The sequence below is a fragment of the Stomoxys calcitrans genome, chromosome 1 (assembly GCF_963082655.1).
Source record: "Stomoxys calcitrans chromosome 1, idStoCalc2.1, whole genome shotgun sequence".
Taxonomy (NCBI): domain Eukaryota; kingdom Metazoa; phylum Arthropoda; class Insecta; order Diptera; family Muscidae; genus Stomoxys; species Stomoxys calcitrans.
Genome location: NC_081552.1, coordinates 213,153,791 through 213,173,133, shown reverse-complemented (window position 1 = coordinate 213,173,133; position 19,343 = coordinate 213,153,791). Strand labels below are relative to the sequence as shown.

General features: G+C 37.8%; 1 protein-coding gene across 2 annotated transcripts in view; it reads left to right on the top strand.

The window, feature by feature from the left end:
* LOC106090498 (neural/ectodermal development factor IMP-L2) overlaps positions 1-19,343 on the top strand; it is a 123,899-nt gene that overhangs the window by 32,937 nt on the left and 71,619 nt on the right. Inside the window, exon 1 of one of the 2 annotated variants that reach the window (XM_013256707.2) lies at positions 3,223-3,516. The exons of the other annotated variant lie outside the window; for it this stretch is intronic. Within the exon in view, the coding sequence (XP_013112161.2) occupies positions 3,508-3,516 (9 nt within the window). The 5' untranslated portion in view covers positions 3,223-3,507. Of the gene's footprint in view, positions 1-3,222; positions 3,517-19,343 lie in introns of those variants that run through there. 2 annotated transcript variants of the gene reach the window in all.

The window sequence follows — 19,343 nt, the reverse complement described above, 5'->3', positions numbered from 1 at the left end:
CCACGTGATCTGTCAAATACTAATGCATGAAAATCCTAACCTCAAAAAAATCACCCTTTAGTATCTGTATATAGTGGCCGTACCGAAACCTGTACTGATATGGCTTTAAATGACTTTTAATGCCCTTGAAAGTCATTAAAGCCATATCAGTACAGGTTTCGGTATGGCCACTATATACAGGTACTACCTGATTTGAGACATTTTGAATGATTTAGCTAAAATCACAAAAAAGTTATAGCTAAATAGCCACAGCCAGTTTTTAAGACCCCAAAACGATTGGTTCCTTCTTTCGCAAGAAAATTGTTCATATGCAGTTTTCTGTCACTTCCTTATTATTAGGGGCCCATCATATGATCAAAATGTGATGCCTGTGCGTTCTCCTCAGACGCGCAAGAGCCCTTAATGCAGTCCCAGCAATCGCAAAGACCTCCGCCTGGAAGCTACTTCAACCATCCCTCATACAAAAAGCTAATGTGATGTGTTGTTGTTGTATCAGTATGTTGTACACCGAGGCTGCAGACCTTGCCGATGAAGGACTTCATCGGGTCCATCCGGTACGTGCAACCGGCTGTCATACGATGTGTAGATCGCGTTGTGGCTTCCCTATGAGGTTATGCCTTAAATCTTCGATTCATCTGTTATTTTAGGTTGAATGGCTACCCATTCCATTCCGCCATAAAAAGTGAGTTAACTTGGAGGCCCGAAAAGATCAAGAAGAAATAAAAGAAGGCGGTGCATCCCCGAAGCATCGGTACGGTTGTCTACTCGGTTAGTGCCGAGTGTCTACTCGATGAGTGTCAACGAGTGGTCCTACTAGTCAACACATACATGATGTGTGAGATTTCATAGCGTCTCCCATCGGAACCATTCGGTCTTATCAATATATCTAAGGGACTTCCAAGAGAAACATCTGCAAAATCACCGAGACACCGAGTAGAGCAAGTGTTCCATCGTCTTATCCTCATCAAGACAGCTTCCTAGTTATCTATATTCGCCATTGTCATGTATGTGGCAATATGGGCCTGTAGACCCGGATGTCAAGATAGCTTTCATAGAAATCTTAATCCATTAACGACAAATGGGTAAAAAAAAACACAAGAATTGAGCTGCCTTGGAAAAATATCAGCTTGAGTTAGGAAAGTGGTATACCAAATAGATTTGGATTGGAGTTAACTGGACGAATGAAACTAGTTAAAACAAGTAAAAGCGTGCTAAGTTCGGCCCGGCCAATTTTGGTAACCCACTACCCTAGATACTGCTAAAATTTTTTACAAAATAAATTTAGTTGAAGGGCATAATTTTATCCTACATACCAAACTTTTGTCAAACCAGCAAATAATTAAAGCTTCTTGCGGCTTGTAAGGGCGTAAGAAGTCAAATCGGGAAATCGGTTTATATGGGAGCTATATCAGGTTATAGATCGATTTGGACCCTACTTAGTACAGTTGTTGGAAGTCATAACGCAACACTATGTGCAAAATTTTGGAAAAATCGGACGAAAGTTGTGGCTTCTAGGTGTTAAAAAGTCAAATTGGGAGATCGGTTTATATGGGAGCTAAGCAGGTTATATACCGATTTAGACCGTACTAGGCACAGTTTTTAGAAGTCGTAACAGAACATCGTATGCTAAATTTCAGCCAAATCGGATAAAAATTGTGGCTTTCAGGGGCTCAAGAAGTCAAATCGGTAGATCGGCAAATGCGACATTTCAGTTAAGTCGGACAAAAATTCTAGCTTCCAGGGGCTCAAGAAGTCAAATCGGTAGATCGGTTTATATGGGAGCTATATCAGGTTATAGACTGATTTGGACTGTACTTGGCAAAGTTGTTGAAAGTTATAACAGAACACTACGTGCAAAAATTTGGCCAAATCGTATAAAAATTGTGGCTTTCAGGGGCTCAAGAAGTCAAATCAGGAGATCGGTTTATATGGGACCCAAATATGGTTAAAGACCGATTTGGGCCATACTTGGTACAGTAGTTGGAAGTCATAACGGAAAACTATCTGTCCCGTTATGTTTAGTGTTTTAGTTAAATCGGACGAAAATTGTGGGTTCCAAGGGCTCAAGAATTTAAATCGGGAGATCGGCTTATATGGGAGCTATATCCAAATCTGATTCGATACGGCCCATTTGCAATCCCCAAGCGGCTAACTTCACGTGTTCGACCGCTATCGTGATTTCGACAGACGGACGGACATGGCTAGATAGACTCAGAATGTCGAGACGATCCAGAATACTTTAATAAAGGGTGATTTTTTTGAGGTTAGGATTTTCATGCATTAGTATTTGACAGATCACGTGGGATTTCAGACATGGTGTCAAAGAGAAAGATGCTCAGTATGCTTTGACATTTCATCATGAATAGACTTACTAACGAGCAACGCTTGCAAATCATTGAATTTTATCACCAAAATCAGTGTTCGGTTCGAAATGTGTTCATTCACCGTAACGTTGCGTCCAACAGCATCTTTGAAAAAATACGGTCCAATGATTCCACCAGCGTACAAACCACACCAAACAGTGCATTTTTCGGGATGCATGGGCAGTTCTTGAACGGCTTCTGGTTGCTCTTCACTCCAAATGCGGCAATTTTGCTTATTTACGTAGCCATTCAACCAGAAATGAGCCTCATCGCTGAACAAAATTTGTCAAAATTTGAACACATTTCGAACCGAACACTGATTTTGGTAATAAAATTCAATGATTTGCAAGCGTTGCTCGTTAGTAAGTCTATTCATGATGAAATGTCAAAGCATACTGAGCATCTTTCTCTTTGACACCATGTCTGAAATCCCACGTGATCTGTCAAATACTAATGCATGAAAATCCTAACCTCAAAAAAATCACCCTTTACCAAGATCCAAGAGTAGAGTAAATATTGCTCTAAGAACATCATGCCCTTGTGGTTTTTGCGTAGTAACTTCACCTTCATAACTGGCAATATCTTACACCCAGATCATTACCCCAAAATTGTTCCACACTGTTAGGCTGTTAGGCATAGAGAACCCATTCAATATGCAACCTATCACTTTTTGATGATAGCACATTCATTGGTTTTGGTTTTCTTGTTACCGATTTTTGTTGCAAATTGACAACACAGCTCATGCTGTGCCTTTAATCAAGATACAATCGTTTGTTGTTTCATTCAATCGCTTCGACTCGACTCACTCAATATATAAAAGGCTGTTGGGGCTCATGCTTGACACATTCCTTGCAACGCATCCGACAGTAAGAGTCTTCAAAATTTAAGTGTCCAAAAATCAACAAGAAAAACCAAAAAAAAAAAACACTGGATATTTGTTTACAAACAAGAAATTGAACCCCAAAGTATATAGCTATTCTTAAAAAAATTACCAAAAAAAACACAAATAAGAAAAAAAACTACAAACAAACAGTGCAAATTCAAAGTTTATACAAATTAAAGCAAGACCATTGCCAAAATAATTATTACAATTTTCTATTTGAAATTTTCCATTCCGTTCTTCAAACACTCCACATTTCCAAATATGGCCAAGGTATGATTAAAAACCTAATATATTAATATTATAAGTAAAGATATTAAACATTTTTTCAAATGTTTAAATAAAACGGTTTAAATGATCGAGTGTTCTGTAACACGAATCTTTACATTGGTAAGGTCATTACATGTGAAAGGTCATCCCTGAAGTATGCAACAGGTTGTGTGTATATGGTATTTTGGATTTATTATAAAAAAAGAGTTGCCATCGCTCAAATTAGATAGCAATTTGTATTTTGCAAAAGAATGCTGTGGAGATTTTTTTTTTAATATTAATATTCTCGATTTTTGCTTGCAATACAAAATTAGCATAAAGGTTGGTATTCTATTCTGCTTTCGGAATAGTCACAGAAATTTTTTATTGTTTCGCAACTTTACAGCAATCAAATGTTTTTGTTTCCATACCAAAATACGTTTTTATTTAATCTGTGCTTATTGTTTTCTCTATTTAATTTATTTGTTCGCAAATGAATAAAGAAAAACAAGCCATTGAAACCAATAAAACAAGTAAAATTGATGTCGGCAATAGTTTCAATGGTTGCACTTTTTTTTGGCATTTTTCTCACTAAAAGCAGAGTGAAACTTTTCCGCCTATTTTTCGTCAACGCTTCGCCGACGTTTTTTTATATGGAGTTTGACAGTATTCCGCTCGAAAAGCTGGACAGAGCTGAACTCTGCTTAAATAGCGATTTTTTGGCGAACATAAATAAAAATTTGCTATTGCCTGAGGCCATTTTTTGATCAATTTTTTAAAAATTCAATTATTCCATTAGTTGAAGTACCTCAACTTACTAAAAATGGGGTGCGACTTTTGTGTTGCATTTCTCTTTGAAAAGATTTACTATCACCACACAGAAGTAGCAATAGTTTTTCAAAAAGTTTTTATTATAAAAATTTCAACGTTTGATATCGAAAAATTTTGGTAATATTTTGTGAGTTTTAAACGAGAAAAGATATGTATAATTTTGAAAATACATATTAGTATATTTTATGTGAATCTTATGTAAATTTGTTTTGTAGATTAAAGTTATATCGGGTCGTCCAGTTAGGACTTGGCAACTTTTTTTTTAAATTAAAACGCAAATTTGTTAAAATTTTTCAAATACTTTTTTATTGGCTTTAAGTACAATCCAAACATTTATGAATAAAACTCGAATGGCCACCGCACAATGATACGAACTTGGCCAAAAATTTTAAATGTCAACATATTCGAAATGTAAGTTTGTGGATGCAATTTGATGGAGTACGTTCCAATTGCTGTAAATGTGAGTTTTGGTTTCAATATGTCAAGGAGTTTTGTATGTATGTATATGGGATCGAATCAAAATTTTTTTTGCAATGGCTTTTTATACCCACCACCGAAGGATGGAGGTATATTCATTTTGTCATTCCGTTGGCAATACATCGAAATATCCATTTTCGACCTTATAAAGTATATTTATTCTTGATCAGCGTAAAAATCTAAGACGATCTAGACATGTCCGTCCGTCTGTCTATTGAAATCACGTTACAGTCTTTAAAAATAGATATATTGAGCTGAAACTTTGCACAGATTCTTTTTTTTTGTCCATAAGCATAAGTTAAGTTCGAAGACTATATCTTGATATAGCCCGGACTATATCTTGATATAGCCCCCATATCGACCGATCCGCTGATTTAGGGTCTTAGGCTCAAAAAAGCCACATTTAATATCTGATTTAGCTGAAATTAGGGACAGTGAGTTGTGTTAGGCCCTTCGACATCCTTCTTCAATTTGGCCCATATCGGTCCAGATTTGGATATAGCTGCCATATAGACCGATCTCTCGATTTAAGGTGTTAGGCCCCATAAAAGGCACATTTATAATACGAATTCTAAGATATTTGGCACAGTGAAATTTGGTAAACCTCTACCCATTCTTATTAGAAGTGGTCCAGATGGGATCACATTTGGATATAGCTGCCATATAGACCGATCACTCGATTAGTGGTCTTGGGCCCATAAAAGACGCATTTATTGTCTGATTTCGCCGAAAATTGTGAAAGTGAGTTGTGTTGGGCCCTTCGACATGCCTGTTCAATTTGGCTCCGATCGGTCCAGATTTGAATATGGCTGCCATATAAACCGACCTCTCGATTTAAGGTCTTGGCCCCATAAAAGATGTATTTATAATCCGAATTCGCTGAAATTTGATACAATGACATATGTTAGGCTTTTCGAAATCCGTGTCATATATGGTTCAGATCGTTCTATATTTGGATATAGCTACCAAAGAGACCAATATTTTGTACTACAAAATTGAAAAATAACTTACTTATTAGACCATTAATTGTCCGTGCCGAATTTGGTCCAAGTCGAACCACATTTCGATATAGCTGCTATATGGGCATAAATTATGCATTTTTCACCGGATTATGAAGAAATGTGGTTTACATATATACCCGAGGTGGTGGGTATCCAAAGTTCGGTCCGGGCGAACTTAACACCTTTTTACATGTTATAAATAATTTATATTTTTTTGCTGATTTTATGTTCATCCAATTCCATTTGTTCCTCTCTTAGGTAACTTTTAAGAATGAAACAAAAAAAAAATTCATCTATATTAATATACTGTCTGTGCTCTGTGCAGCTTTCTGTTTGACTTTTAGACTTCAAAATCGATTATTCGACTATTTAATCATAGAAAGTCGACTTCTTTTTTTCGACCTTTTTACACAAAAATTCGACTAATCGATTAGTCGAAAGTCGACTTGAGGATCCCTAGGGTAGCAGTGATAGTCACTGAAGATAATTTTACTCGTAAAGTAGCGGTCATGAACTCCGAATTTCGGTTTTTTTATGATTTGCGATTTCGTTTATGAACTTTACTACATTTAAAATGTTGAGTTTATTGAATCAATTGACATTTTGACGATTAGTGTACGAGTGCGTTTACAAATTAAATTCAAAGTTGTCAAATTCCTTCATATTTAGTAAAAACCGTAACCCTGTTTCCCAATATCGATAAGGCGCCTGCTCGCCAATATCGATAAGGCGCCTGCCGACAGTTGTGCCGCAGTGCGACACCTCTTTGGAGAGAAGTTTTACATGGCATAGTACCTCACAAATGTTGCCAGCATTAGGTGGGGAAAACCACCGCTGAAAAATTTTTCTGATGGTCTCGCCAGGATTCGAACCCAGGCGTTAAGCGTCATAGGCGGACATGCAAACCTTTGCGCTACGGAGGCGTCCCACTATTTTATGTATATCTTATGTAAATAATGAGGTCTTCCAATAAGGACATGGCAACTTTTTTTTTAAATTAAAACGTATGAACTTTACTACATTTAAAATGTTGAATTTATTGAATCAATTGACATTTTGACGATTAGTGTACGAGTGCGTTTACAAATTAAATTCAAAGTTGTCAAATTCCTTCATATTTAGTAAAAACCGTAACCCTGTTTCCCAATATCGACCTGATGACCTTAAAAAAACTTCAAAAGGCCAAATTTTGCCCACAAACTCATCAAAATAACATAAAATCGTCAAATTTGGCAGCCCTGCCTGGGAATGAAAATTTTTCTCCTTTAAATAATCATGAATACATTCTTTAAAGTGCCTGCCTATGGCAACATTAGCATTGTTCTAACAAAAAAATAAAATAAAAAATCAAGCATACTTTTTGGCGCACTTGCTAAATATTCCTCTATATAACCATTGAATATAATGAGAATATGGTAAGACCGCTGATGCTTCATTGTAAACATTGTTATAATATTGCCTTAATAAAAACTAAGCATAAGTTAAGCGGATATTTAGGTCATTATATTTATTTGTTTATTTTGAAATTTGATACCATTGACAAAATTTTGTATTGTATAATGTATTGTTAGCAAGAAACTTCACTTGAGAGCAAACAGGAAATAAACAAAGTGATTTTTTAATGTTGTTATTTTATCCCAATATGTTTGTATACGTGTGTATTTTTTTTAATTGGGATATAGATATCTGATTCGTACGTGGATTTCCCATATAAGTTTTTGTTTTTCAATTTTGGCGGTTTGATTTTTTTTCGAAATTTCGGAAATTTTACTTTAGTGAAATGACAGATATTAAGAAAGAAGATAAAATTTTGATACTTGAAAATGACTGCCTCAACAGAGGACACAACGAATGAATGACCAGGAAGTGACATCTTCATATGTAATCAAAGCTATAGTAAGATTTTGTTTATAAAGGGTGATTTTTTTGAGGTTAGGATTTTCATGCATTAGTATTTGACAGATCACGTGGGATTTCAGACATGGTGTCAAAGAGAAAGATGCTCAGTATGCTTTGACATTTCATCATGAATAGACTTACTAACGAGCAACGCTTGCAAATCATTGAATTTTATTACCAAAATCAGTGTTCGGTTCGAAATGTGTTCATTCACCGTAACGTTGCGTCCAACAGCATCTTTGAAAAAATACGGTCCAATGATTCCACCAGCGTACAAACCACACCAAACAGTGCATTTTTCGGGATGCATGGGCAGTTCTTGAACGGCTTCTGGTTGCTCTTCACTCCAAATGCGGCAATTTTGCTTATTTACGTAGCCATTCAACCAGAAATGAGCCTCATCGCTGAACAAAATTTGTCGATAAAAAAGCGGATTTTCTGCCAACTTTTCTAGGGCCCATTCACTGAAAATGATTTGCAAGCGTTGCTCGTTAGTAAGTCTATTCATGATGAAATGTCAAAGCATACTGAGCATCTTTCTCTTTGACACCATGTCTGAAATCCCACGTGATCTGTCAAATACTAATGCATGAAAATCCTAACCTCAAAAAAATCACCCTTTAGACTCAATATTGTCCATTAAAAAGAGGGTTAATCTTCCCCATCTAATGTTACCTTAAAAAAGCAAAAAAGAAACCTCTCCGGTCTAATGTAGAGTTTTTTGTTTACTGCTTCATTTAAAAACAAGCAAATTGTTGACGCTTTTAATTAAAAAGGGGGCTTGTATTATCACTAAAAACATTTTGAGAATAGCTCTCCTTGCTTCCCTTCCACCCTTTTACAATTGGTTTGGTGTTTTGCAAGAAAAACAAAGTTAATTGTCAAAATGATTTGTCTTGTCATCAAGATGATGAGAAAAAAAGGTGGCGATAACATAATGACTAATTTAAGGATGACAACCTAAAAGGGGGTGTGTTTGATACATCAAACTCATTGAAGTGCAATAAGTACAGAAGAAAGCAAAATTCTAAGGAAAAAATCTTATCTAGAATTAGAAGTTTTGAAACATATACTTCATCTAAAATGCCCAATGACGTAGGTTCGGTTAGGTTAGGTTTAAGTGGCAGTCTGCCATCAGACTCACTTAGATGTTTTCGTCCATTGTGATATCACAGTAACAGAAGAAGGAAGATGCCTTCTAGTTCCTACCGTTGAACCATCCAGAGCGCTTTAAAACGTCCAGTAACTTGCGAATGTTCACATCCGCTAAATCAGACAGGTTCTCAAAGAAATGAGAACCTTAAGTGGAACTCCTTCTGACCGCCAGTGCAGGACACACACACAGAAAGTGTTCTATAATCCTTTCTTCTTCTTTCGATGTCCTCACAGTTTCGACAAAAGTCGTTGCTGGCAACCTTCAGTCTGTCAGCATGTTTTCCGATTAGAAAGTGACCTGTCATGACGGACACAATGGTCTCAGTCATGGCAATGTTCTAGCCAACGACAGCAAACCGGTAGACCTCTTTAAATCTAGATCAGGCCACATAGTTTTGGAATGTTCACAGCCTCATTTTTGTGACCATCTATCATTCGTTGTCCTTCAGCCCTGGTCCTGAAAACTTAGCTTACATTTCGCTAGAGGCATACCCACAGATTCCAGTATCCCTGGAATGTGTAAGGTAGTTCCTAGTCTCGCAAGTTCGTCCGCTTTACAATTCTCTGCGATATATCTGTAGCCCGGCACCCAAAACAGGTAAATTTTGAACTGATCAGCTATCTTGTTGAGAGATCTGCGATAGTCGAGGGCGGTTTTTGTGTTCAGAAAGACGTTCTCCAGGGATTTAATGGCTGTCTGAGAAGATATTTATGCCAATTGTCGTAATGGCATTATATCTTACCCATTCCACCACTTCCTTAATTGCAATGATCTCCGCTTGATACACACTAGTACAGTAGTAGTACAGTAATTTTTATCAAAAAGCGGCTCAGGTTGGGTGTAATCCACACTGCCTGGAACATCGGATATTGTATCAAATATAACACAGTATACGTGACCGCCACATGACCAACGAGAAAGGTCCCTTAACCTCACGGCAGTGGTCGCTGCAATTTGGGTAGCCACAATGTCCAGAGGCCAAAGATGTAGCATTAAATACAGTGCATCGGATGGTGTCGTCCTCGATGCGGCTGTGATGCACAAACAAGCCATCCTTTGTATCGTATTAAGTATTGAGCAGTTGGTGGACTTTTGAAGCGCCGTCCACCAAAACACAACACAATATAGCATAATAGGTCTGACAACTGCAGTATATACCCAATGCATGACACGCGGTCTAAATCCCCAATTTTTACCAATGGCTCTCTTGCAGGTGTACAGGGCAAGTGTGGCCTTTCTTGCCCTTTCCAAAATGTTGGATTTGAAGTTAAATTTTCTGTCCAGCAAAACACCCAGGTATTTTGCGCTTTCTGTAAATGGAACATTCTCTTCACCCAAGGAGACAGGTTCCACTGTAGGCAACTTGTATTTCCTGCTGAAAAGAACTACTTCTGTCTTGCATGGATTTACGCCTAGACCACTTTCGGTAGCCCACTTCGCTGTTGCACGTAGAGTTTCCTGAAGTATATCTCTTAGAGTGATGGGAAACGTTCCCCTAACCGCAATTTCCACGTCATCAGCGTACACGATCACTTTTTTGCCTTTTTCCTCCAGAGACAATAATATGTTGTTAATGGCTATATTCGAAAGGAGACAGTACAACTCCTTGAGGTGTTCCTCTGCTAACCCATCTTTTTAGATCCACAGATCCCAAGCCTGCCGTAATGCATCTTTTAGTAAGTAAGTTATCAATAAACTTTCTTACGGTAGTGTTGATGTCTAGAAACTTCAACTCCTTCGTGATTGACGTCGGTTTTACATTATTGAAAGCACCGTTAATGTGAAGAAATGCTACCATTGTACATTCCTTGACAGCGAGAGAACACTCTATGTAGCCGACAAGGTCTATATGCATGCTGCTGCCGCGACAGGCGATCTCCAGGGAACTTTGCCCTAAGAAATGTTTCTATCAACCTCTCAAGAGTCTTCAGCATAAAGGATGACAGACTAATAGGACGAAAATCTTTCGCCTTTGTGTGGTAGGATTTTCCTGCTTTCGGAATGAAAATGACCTTTGTGTCCCACCTTGGGTATATAAGACATGCTAATATAAGCAGAGTATATCTCCCTAAGCCAGGGAACCAGTCTATCAGACACAGCTTGTAATTCAACCGGTGATACATCATCAGGGCCTGACAACTTAAAGGAGTCGAAACTTCTTATCGCCCAAAGGATTTTCGGCTCAGATACGATTTCCCTAATGGCCTCCGACGAATGCAAATCAGTGACAACTTCTTCTGGCGCCACGTTGTCCGTTGGAGAATTTCCCGGGAAATGTGTATCAAAGTTCTAGTATTTCCTCACTAGGTATTGTATGTATTCTCTGACTTCTGAATATATTCCATCGTAATAGGTCTCGAGGACAGAATCATCCTTAGCCTAGAGGCCTCACATGTATCCTCCACGGAGCTGCAGAATTCTTCCCAGAATTTGTTCTGAGCCTTCTTCTTCCTTCCCGATTTCTTCACATTTATAAAATCGTTGGTTTAGAACGTAAGAGCCTAAAATTTTGTAGGAGCATATATTTTCTGGTACACAAACTCAATCAAAAAAATTTTTTTGATATTTAGAGTGTTACGCCTTTGTCATTTTATTTGAATCTTGTGAAATCATGTTGACAAACAGTTCTTAGAAAGCAAGACAAAGTTCGCAGAATAACTGTATGTCTTATCAATATTCTTAACTATAAAAACGAAATTTCCTAGAAAACCTTTTTTTTTGAAAATAGAAATCATTTTGACCAAGATAAACTTTTCCCAATACTCATTAAAACAAGTTCAACGACCTGTATTTCTAAGTTAAATATGGTCAATAAATGTATTTTGAAAAATTGCTATTTTTATTGAACGTGCTTTTCAATTCGTTTCGATTTAGGTCACAACATTCCATTTAAAATACTGTATTTTTATACCCTCCACCATAGGATGATGGTATACTAATTTCGTCATTCCGTTTGTAACTCCTCGAAATATTCATCTAAGACTCCATACAGTATATTTATTTTTAATCGGCATGACATTTTATGTCGATCTAGCCATGTCCGTCTGTCCTTCCTTCTGTCTGTCGAAAGCACGCAAACTTTCGAAGGAGTAAAGCTTGCCGCTTGAAACTTTGCACAAATACTGCTTATTAGTGTAGGTCGGTCGGTTGGTATTGTAAATGGGCCATGTTGGTCCATGTTTTGATATAGCTGTCATATAAACTGATCTGGGATCTTGACTTCTTGAGCCTCTAGAGGACGTAGTTCTTATCCGATTTGGCTAAAATTAAAATCCGATTTGGCTAAAAAAATCTAACAACTGTCCTAAGTATGGTTCAAAACGGTTCATAACCTGATATAGCTGTCATATTATTTGATCTGGGATCTTGACTTTTGAGCCACTATCGGGCGCAATTTTTACCCGATTTGGCTGAAACTTTGCGTGAAGTGTTTTGTTATGACTTCCAACAACTGGGCTAAGCATGGTTCAAAACGGTCCATAACTTGATATAGTTGCAATGTAAACCGATCTGGGATCTTGACTTCTTGACTCTCTAGAGGGCGCAATTACTATCCGATTTGGCTGAAATCTTCACCCACGTCATCAATATATGTGTCAAATATGGTCTGAATCAGTCTATAGCCTGTTACAGCTCACATGTAAACCGCTCTCACGATTTTACTTCTTGATCGCCTAAAGGCCCCAATTCTTATTCGAATTGGCTGAAATTTTACACATTGAATTCTACTATGCTCTCCAACATAAAATTCAATTAAAATCTGAATCGGACAATAACTTGATCTAGCTTCAATAGCATATCAATTCATTTCCTTTATCCTTTGTTTGTCTAAAAAGAGATACGGGGAAAAGTATTCGACAAATGCGATCCATGGTGGAGGGTATATAAGATTCGGCCCAACCAAACTTAGCACGCTTTTACTTGTTTTTTTTTTCTGATTGATAACACATCTGACACATTTTTTATGATGAGTGTCATTGATTTTATGGAAAGAGATAAAAAGACGCCATGACAACATTCATCTATCTTTTGGCCGATGTGAATTTTTCTAAAACACATTTTCAAAGCAAATCTATATATAAATTTGGAAAAATTTTACTCCGGAAGTTTATAGATCAAAAAGGTTGCAATATTGGAAATGAAAAAATTATTATATTTGAGGCAATCCAAGTGATAACGGCAAGCGACTATGAGCACCTTATTTATTTCTCCAACATTTTCACATATTACAGTAACATGTGTAAAGAAATTCCCTTGTCCCATTTGTCATCAAAATGGGACAAGGGAATGGATATTCATGTAAGGTTTTATAGATTAAGGCATTATATTTAGCATCGACATTTTGAACATTTTATGATTCCTTTGACTTGCCTAACGTCCATTTGGCGTCATGAAATAACAGACAAATAAATATATTTTGGTTTATTTGTTATTTCGTTCAAATAAATTCTAAATCAACAATTTTGACACACGAATAAAACAGATGTTTTGAGATTACGTCAGCAACGTATGGTAAACCTTTTAGGCTTTTAGCTTTGATGATGGCATAGCCGAAAGACGAAATGGTTTCCGATAGTTAGCTTCAATAGAAGAAAATAAACGAAAATATGGCTTTGAAGGCCTAAGGAACAGAAGGTCCATATGGCACAGCAAAGACAAAAACATATTTCCCTACTATTACTTTAATTGGCTAAGACAGAACATTTGTTCCACTATCCGAACCTAGAATAGCATTTCAAGCGCCTCGATCTTCTGCGCTCATTCTAAAATCTGTGACACCAAGTTTCAAGGTGTCTCCCACTACTTGATCTTTCCATCGGGTTTTTGGTCTTCCCAGTTTGCCTTCAAAAGAATTCTTTGCTGCAGCTTCTTCATCCCTTCTGACAACATGACCTAGCCAACGCAACCGTTGTATTTCGAAGCGTGTAACTGTGCTAACGTCGTCATTCAGTTTGTGGTTCATACGATGCCGATACTCTACATCAATGCAAACTGGTCCATAAATTTTACGAAGAATCTTTCTCTCAAATACTCCAAGCACTGCCTCATCTGATTTCACAGGTACCCATGCCTCACAACCATATAACAACACGGGTATTATCAGTGTCTTCTATAGTGCAATCTTCGTGTGTCGAGAGTTGCCCCTGTTTCTAAACTTCCTACTTAATCCAAAGTAGCATCTGTTTGCCAGTAATATTCGTCGCTTAATACAAAACTGGTGTCATTCGTTTCGGTTACGGCGATATGGTTGCTAACTATCTCAAAGTTGTGGTTTCCAACTTTCTCCATTTTCTTTATCTACTCGGTTGTAGAAGGCGTTTTGGGAGTTGAAACCATCCATTCGTCTTTTCTCCATATACTGCTAGAACCATTTTCACTGACTCCCTTTCGATTCTTTTAAAGGCTGCAGTTACTACTTCCGGTGACTGACCTATGATCTCGATGTCGTCGGCATAGGCGAGTAGCATGTGTTCTCTTGTGATTAGTGAGCCTTATCCATTCACATCTGCATCTCGTATTATCTTTTCCAGCAGAATGTTAAAGTGATCAAACGATAGGCTGTCTCCTTGTCTGAAACCTCGTTTGGCATTAAATGGTTCCAAGAGATTCTTTCCTATTCTTACTGAGGAACGCGTATCAGCAAGTGTCATCCTGCTGAGTCTCACTAATTTTGCTGGGATACCAAACTCAGACATGGCTTGAAATACATTTGAACGTAAACGTAGGGCTATCGAAAGCGGCTTTGTAGTCAACAAAGAGGTGTTAAGTGTCGATTTGTTGTTGGGTCCTTTCCAGGATTTGGCGCAGTTTGAATACCTGGTCTAGGGTGGATTTACCAGGTCTAAAGCCGCACTGATAGGGCCAAATTATCTCATTGATTAATATTTCACACAGTACGCTCGAGAGTATGTTGTATGCGATGGGGAGGAGACTTATTCCTCTGTAGTTGGCACATTTCGTTTTGTCTTTGTATGCTGAGGTTTCAATCATGGGGTATACGTTCTTTTAGCCAGGTTGTGGAGATAAGCTGATGCATACGCCTTATCTTGTTGTTCTTTAGTCGGATCACTGCTACCTGGACCTTATTCTGACTAGGGGGTAAACATTCTATACCATCATCATTGATTGGTTCTGCGGTATCCTCTTCGCCGCGATCGTCGGACACTAGCAGTTGAGTAAAATGTTCTTTCCATATCCTAAGCATGCTATGTCAGTTACCAGATTTCCTTCTTTGCAGGAGGATGAGCCTACACCAAAGCTATCTGTTTGAAGTTTTATTCATTGGTAGAATTTCCGGGCTTCATTCTGACTCCTGTTCATCTCGATTCGCTCACCCTCACGTCTTTCCATTTCCTTTTTCTTTCTGCAGAATAGACGTTTCACCTCTCTCCTTTTCTCCCGATACCTCGCCTTCATCTGGCGCGTTACTACTCATTGCAGGGTTGCTCTGTGTTCCGCATTCTTGGCTTCAGTAGCATCTCGATACTCTTGGTCGTACCATGGGTTTCTTGGAGGAGGCTTCCGGTACCCAAGCACAGATTTCGCGGCATTTTCCATGGAGTAGGCAATGCGCCATTAAATCATCGGAACAAGGAGTGCTTTCATCAAGCAGTTGAGTCAGTCGAGTGGAGTGTGCCGTTGCAATCTGTTGTGTTTGCAGCTTTTCAATGTCCAACTTCCGTACAACGAGTAATTTGGTTGTTTCTGTTTTGATTGGGTGACAAGAAGGTAATGATCTGAATCTATGTTTCCTACTTGGATCGATCGTACATCTAACACTCTGGATGAATGCCTTCCATCCAATACAACGAGCAATTTGGTTGCTTGTGTTTTGATTGGGTGACAACCATGTGAATCTTTCGATGTTGAAATCTGGTGCTGCTCACTACCATGTTAGCCTCAATCCATTATGGGAGGTTTCTGCGTGTAGACCAAATTTTCCGACTGTTGGACCCAAGATGTTTTCTTCGCATTAAAATCCCCCAAAACGATTTTAATATCATAGCCGGGGCAGCGATCATAATCTCTCTCTAGGCGCTCGTAAAAAATATCCTTGGTCTGCACGTCTTTGTCTTCCGACAGGGCATGGGCGCAAATAAGGCTGATGTTAAGGAGTTGTGGCTAGCCTCTCATCCACTGGAGTAAAGCTTGAGGCAAGGTGTTTCAGTCTCCGGCGTTTGGTGTTGTTGTGACGCCATTCCCAGTCAATCGCACTTCCTGTAAGACGTTAATATCTGCCTTGTACTTCCCCAATACATCATCCAGCGCGTATATTGTACCTTCTCTATAGAGAGTTTGGACGTTCCAGGTGCAGATCCGCAAATCATGGTCCGTTTTCACTATTCCTTTGTTTCTTAGAGAGATTCTTATAGTTTTCCGGGGGCGGGTTACTGTTCCAGCGCCCCAACCGCATGGGTTTTGGGGGATCGCACATATATTCCTTGATGACGCGAGTCGCTTGCTTCAAGATCCGACGCTTGCCTCCAGCCATCCCTAACCTGGAAACAAACGCTGATGTTGGCCATTGGTTATTTGAAGGCGCCAATAGCTCGCCTGGTCATCTCAAGTATCATTGACACTCAGTATTTAATTAGGAGCCAGTGCCACATGATTCCTTACTGAGACTCCCCTCTCGAAAATCGCTAACTCCCCGCGGCCGCATTTGCAAATACTCCGCATAAAAACGGAACTTTCCGTTATGTGTGTATGGTTGTTAACTATAATGCACACACACACGACCAAAACTCGTTGACAGATAGTGTACATCGCAAGAAAAAATTTTACTCAGGTATGACCCACTACCTGGGTTAATAGCCATTAGCCCATACAAAAATCCGGCCGCAGCATGACCAAACGTACCCATTGAGCCAAAAATGAACTTCGTCGCAAAATGGAAGAAGCGCGCGATAAATTTTCTTAACAGAGCACGCATTTTGTTAATAAAATTCAGTAACTTGCAAGCGTTGTTCGTTTGTAAGACGATTAATGGTTAAATTTTAGACCAATCTCAATCTGTCGACGAATCGGTCCGACTTCGGACATATTTCTCGACGAATGTCTTACAACTGAGCAAACAAAACAAAAATTCGATAGCAGCAGCGCAGCTAACAAGATAATTCGACATTGTCTGACGTCCGACATGTCTGCACATAGTGGGACGAAACATACGACAATTCTTACTAAATCCGGAAACAAATCGATTCGACGAGTCTGAGGGAACTTATTTTTTCTTTTTCGACATTTATGAACGAAATCGAACATCGGAGGAATATTTTGTTTGGTTCATTTTTATTTCCGCATAGCAACATTTCGTTAACTTTTTTCTTGGAATTACGTGTGGTGCCGTTAACTGTTTCCTTGAAATTTTTGTTTTATTTGATCAGTTGTAAAAAATTCGTCAAAGACATTCGTCAAGAAATCGGTCTAATTCGGTATGACGTAAATTTTTTCATCCGAATTTTCCTGGAATTTTGCTCCGACATCGATATGATATGGCAGTAAATATATCACATTTCCTTCAGCCGTGTCGTTCCGACAACATGGCAACCACTTCTCTCGTTTTTGGTTACAGTTACGGCAAGACATCGGATCCGATATCAGATAATTCGTCCGATTGTTGGACCGAAATGGGAAAATTTTGTAATGTTGTTACCTACCACATTACCACACGTATTCCAAAAAAAATCCTCCTCCACCACTTATGTCCTTTACAAACACGTGGCAACGAAATATTACTATGAAAAAATCTGATGTCGGAACAGAAAAAATAAATTCCCTCAGACTTGTCGAACCAATTTCTTTTCCGGATTTGGTAAGAATTGTTGTCTGTTTCGCCCGACTATGTTGAAGACATGTCAGACGTCAGACAAGGCCGGATCATATTCCCAGTGAACCAAGTTTCGGATGTCAGGCATTTCTGTACAATTTCTGAACTTCTCCGACAAGATCTTACCGAAATCGTTTCGAATTCTGTTTGATTTTTTGAGGGATATTTTTTCCGACAGTTCTGAACGATTTCTTTACTGAAATTCTGTATCTCAAAGCTGGTACTTTATTCGCTTTTCGCGAAATTTTTCGTGATTACTTTTCTTAGATAATAGATTTTGAAGCATAAAAACTTTCTGATTTCATACAGCAGGATATTCCCCCATTACTTTTAAAACAATTTCAATAAAAGTATTATGTCATCATTGAGATTTTTGTAGTGTTTTAAAAAAAGTAATCGCGAAAAACGTGTGTTTTCAACTGTGAAAACGAACATAGTACCAGCCATAATAACGGACATCGTTTAGTTAAATTTGTCAACAAAAAAATCGTTTGTATTAACGATTATGTTATTCTCTAATTCCTTGTTAAAGCTGAGTATGCACCTCTAGCTAACTAAAATTTCGGTTGCAGCCAAGCGATTTATGTCGCAATTCAAAAATAGTTGTGTAGAATACAAGATGACGACAAACATGCTCATAAAATACATTTGTGCTGTAATTAATCGTTTTTGTTTGCAAATAACTTTATTTCATGTTGCATGGAGTTATTATAGCATACATTTTTATTCGCAGTTGCAAGAAAAAATTCACCGTACCAACAGGCGAAATTTTCGGTAACGGTACCGGTAACGAAAATTTCGTTTAGGATATCTGCATTTCTTATGGTAACGAAAATTTCGCCAGAGGCGCATACTGCGCTTAACACAAATCGTTATCGGTTTTTTTCTCTTTGACAACTCAAGCCAAAAAAACGAAAAGCACAAAGAAGAATCGATAAAAATAATGAATAATTCTTCTCATAGCCTGAAATTCTGTTTCTATTAATTTAAAAACACAATTTTTTATTAATTTAAAATCATCAGAAATGTGGTACGAATTTATTCGTAAAAAATGTTTGCGGGCATTTTATTTCATATTACGAGAAGCACACTACAGCACTTATTTATTCATTGTACAGGCATATCCGAAATGTAAAAAAAAAAACAAGAGAAAAATACTCTAAAAACACTATAATTAATGATTTTATTTCTCGTCTTTAAAGTAAACACCAAATAATTGTCCGTCGATTAGTTGACGGTTTTCTATACGTTAGAGAAAACAGCTGATTTTAATGATGTCGATTATCATCAAATATGGATACTGAATACCAAAGTCATTAGTTTTTCTGTTATTGCTTTTTATAAACGATTTTTGTTAAAACGTTTTACAGAATTCCACTACTGCTATTCCTTAATGGAATATTCTTGGGCACATTTGTTTGTTGTTGTTATAAGATCATTGACTACAATTTTCATTACAATTGATTACAATTTTCATTTCCCTGTTTCTTGTGTATGATTCGCTGATCGATATTTCCACATGTACCTAAAGCACTATGCGTGCGCATCAAAAACCCATTAAAACAATTTTACTTCACGTGTGACAGCACAAATTGACGCTGGAGTTCAATCTTCAAATTTAAAAATTGTTTAACTTTTGTGCATTGTTTTTGTGGTATTT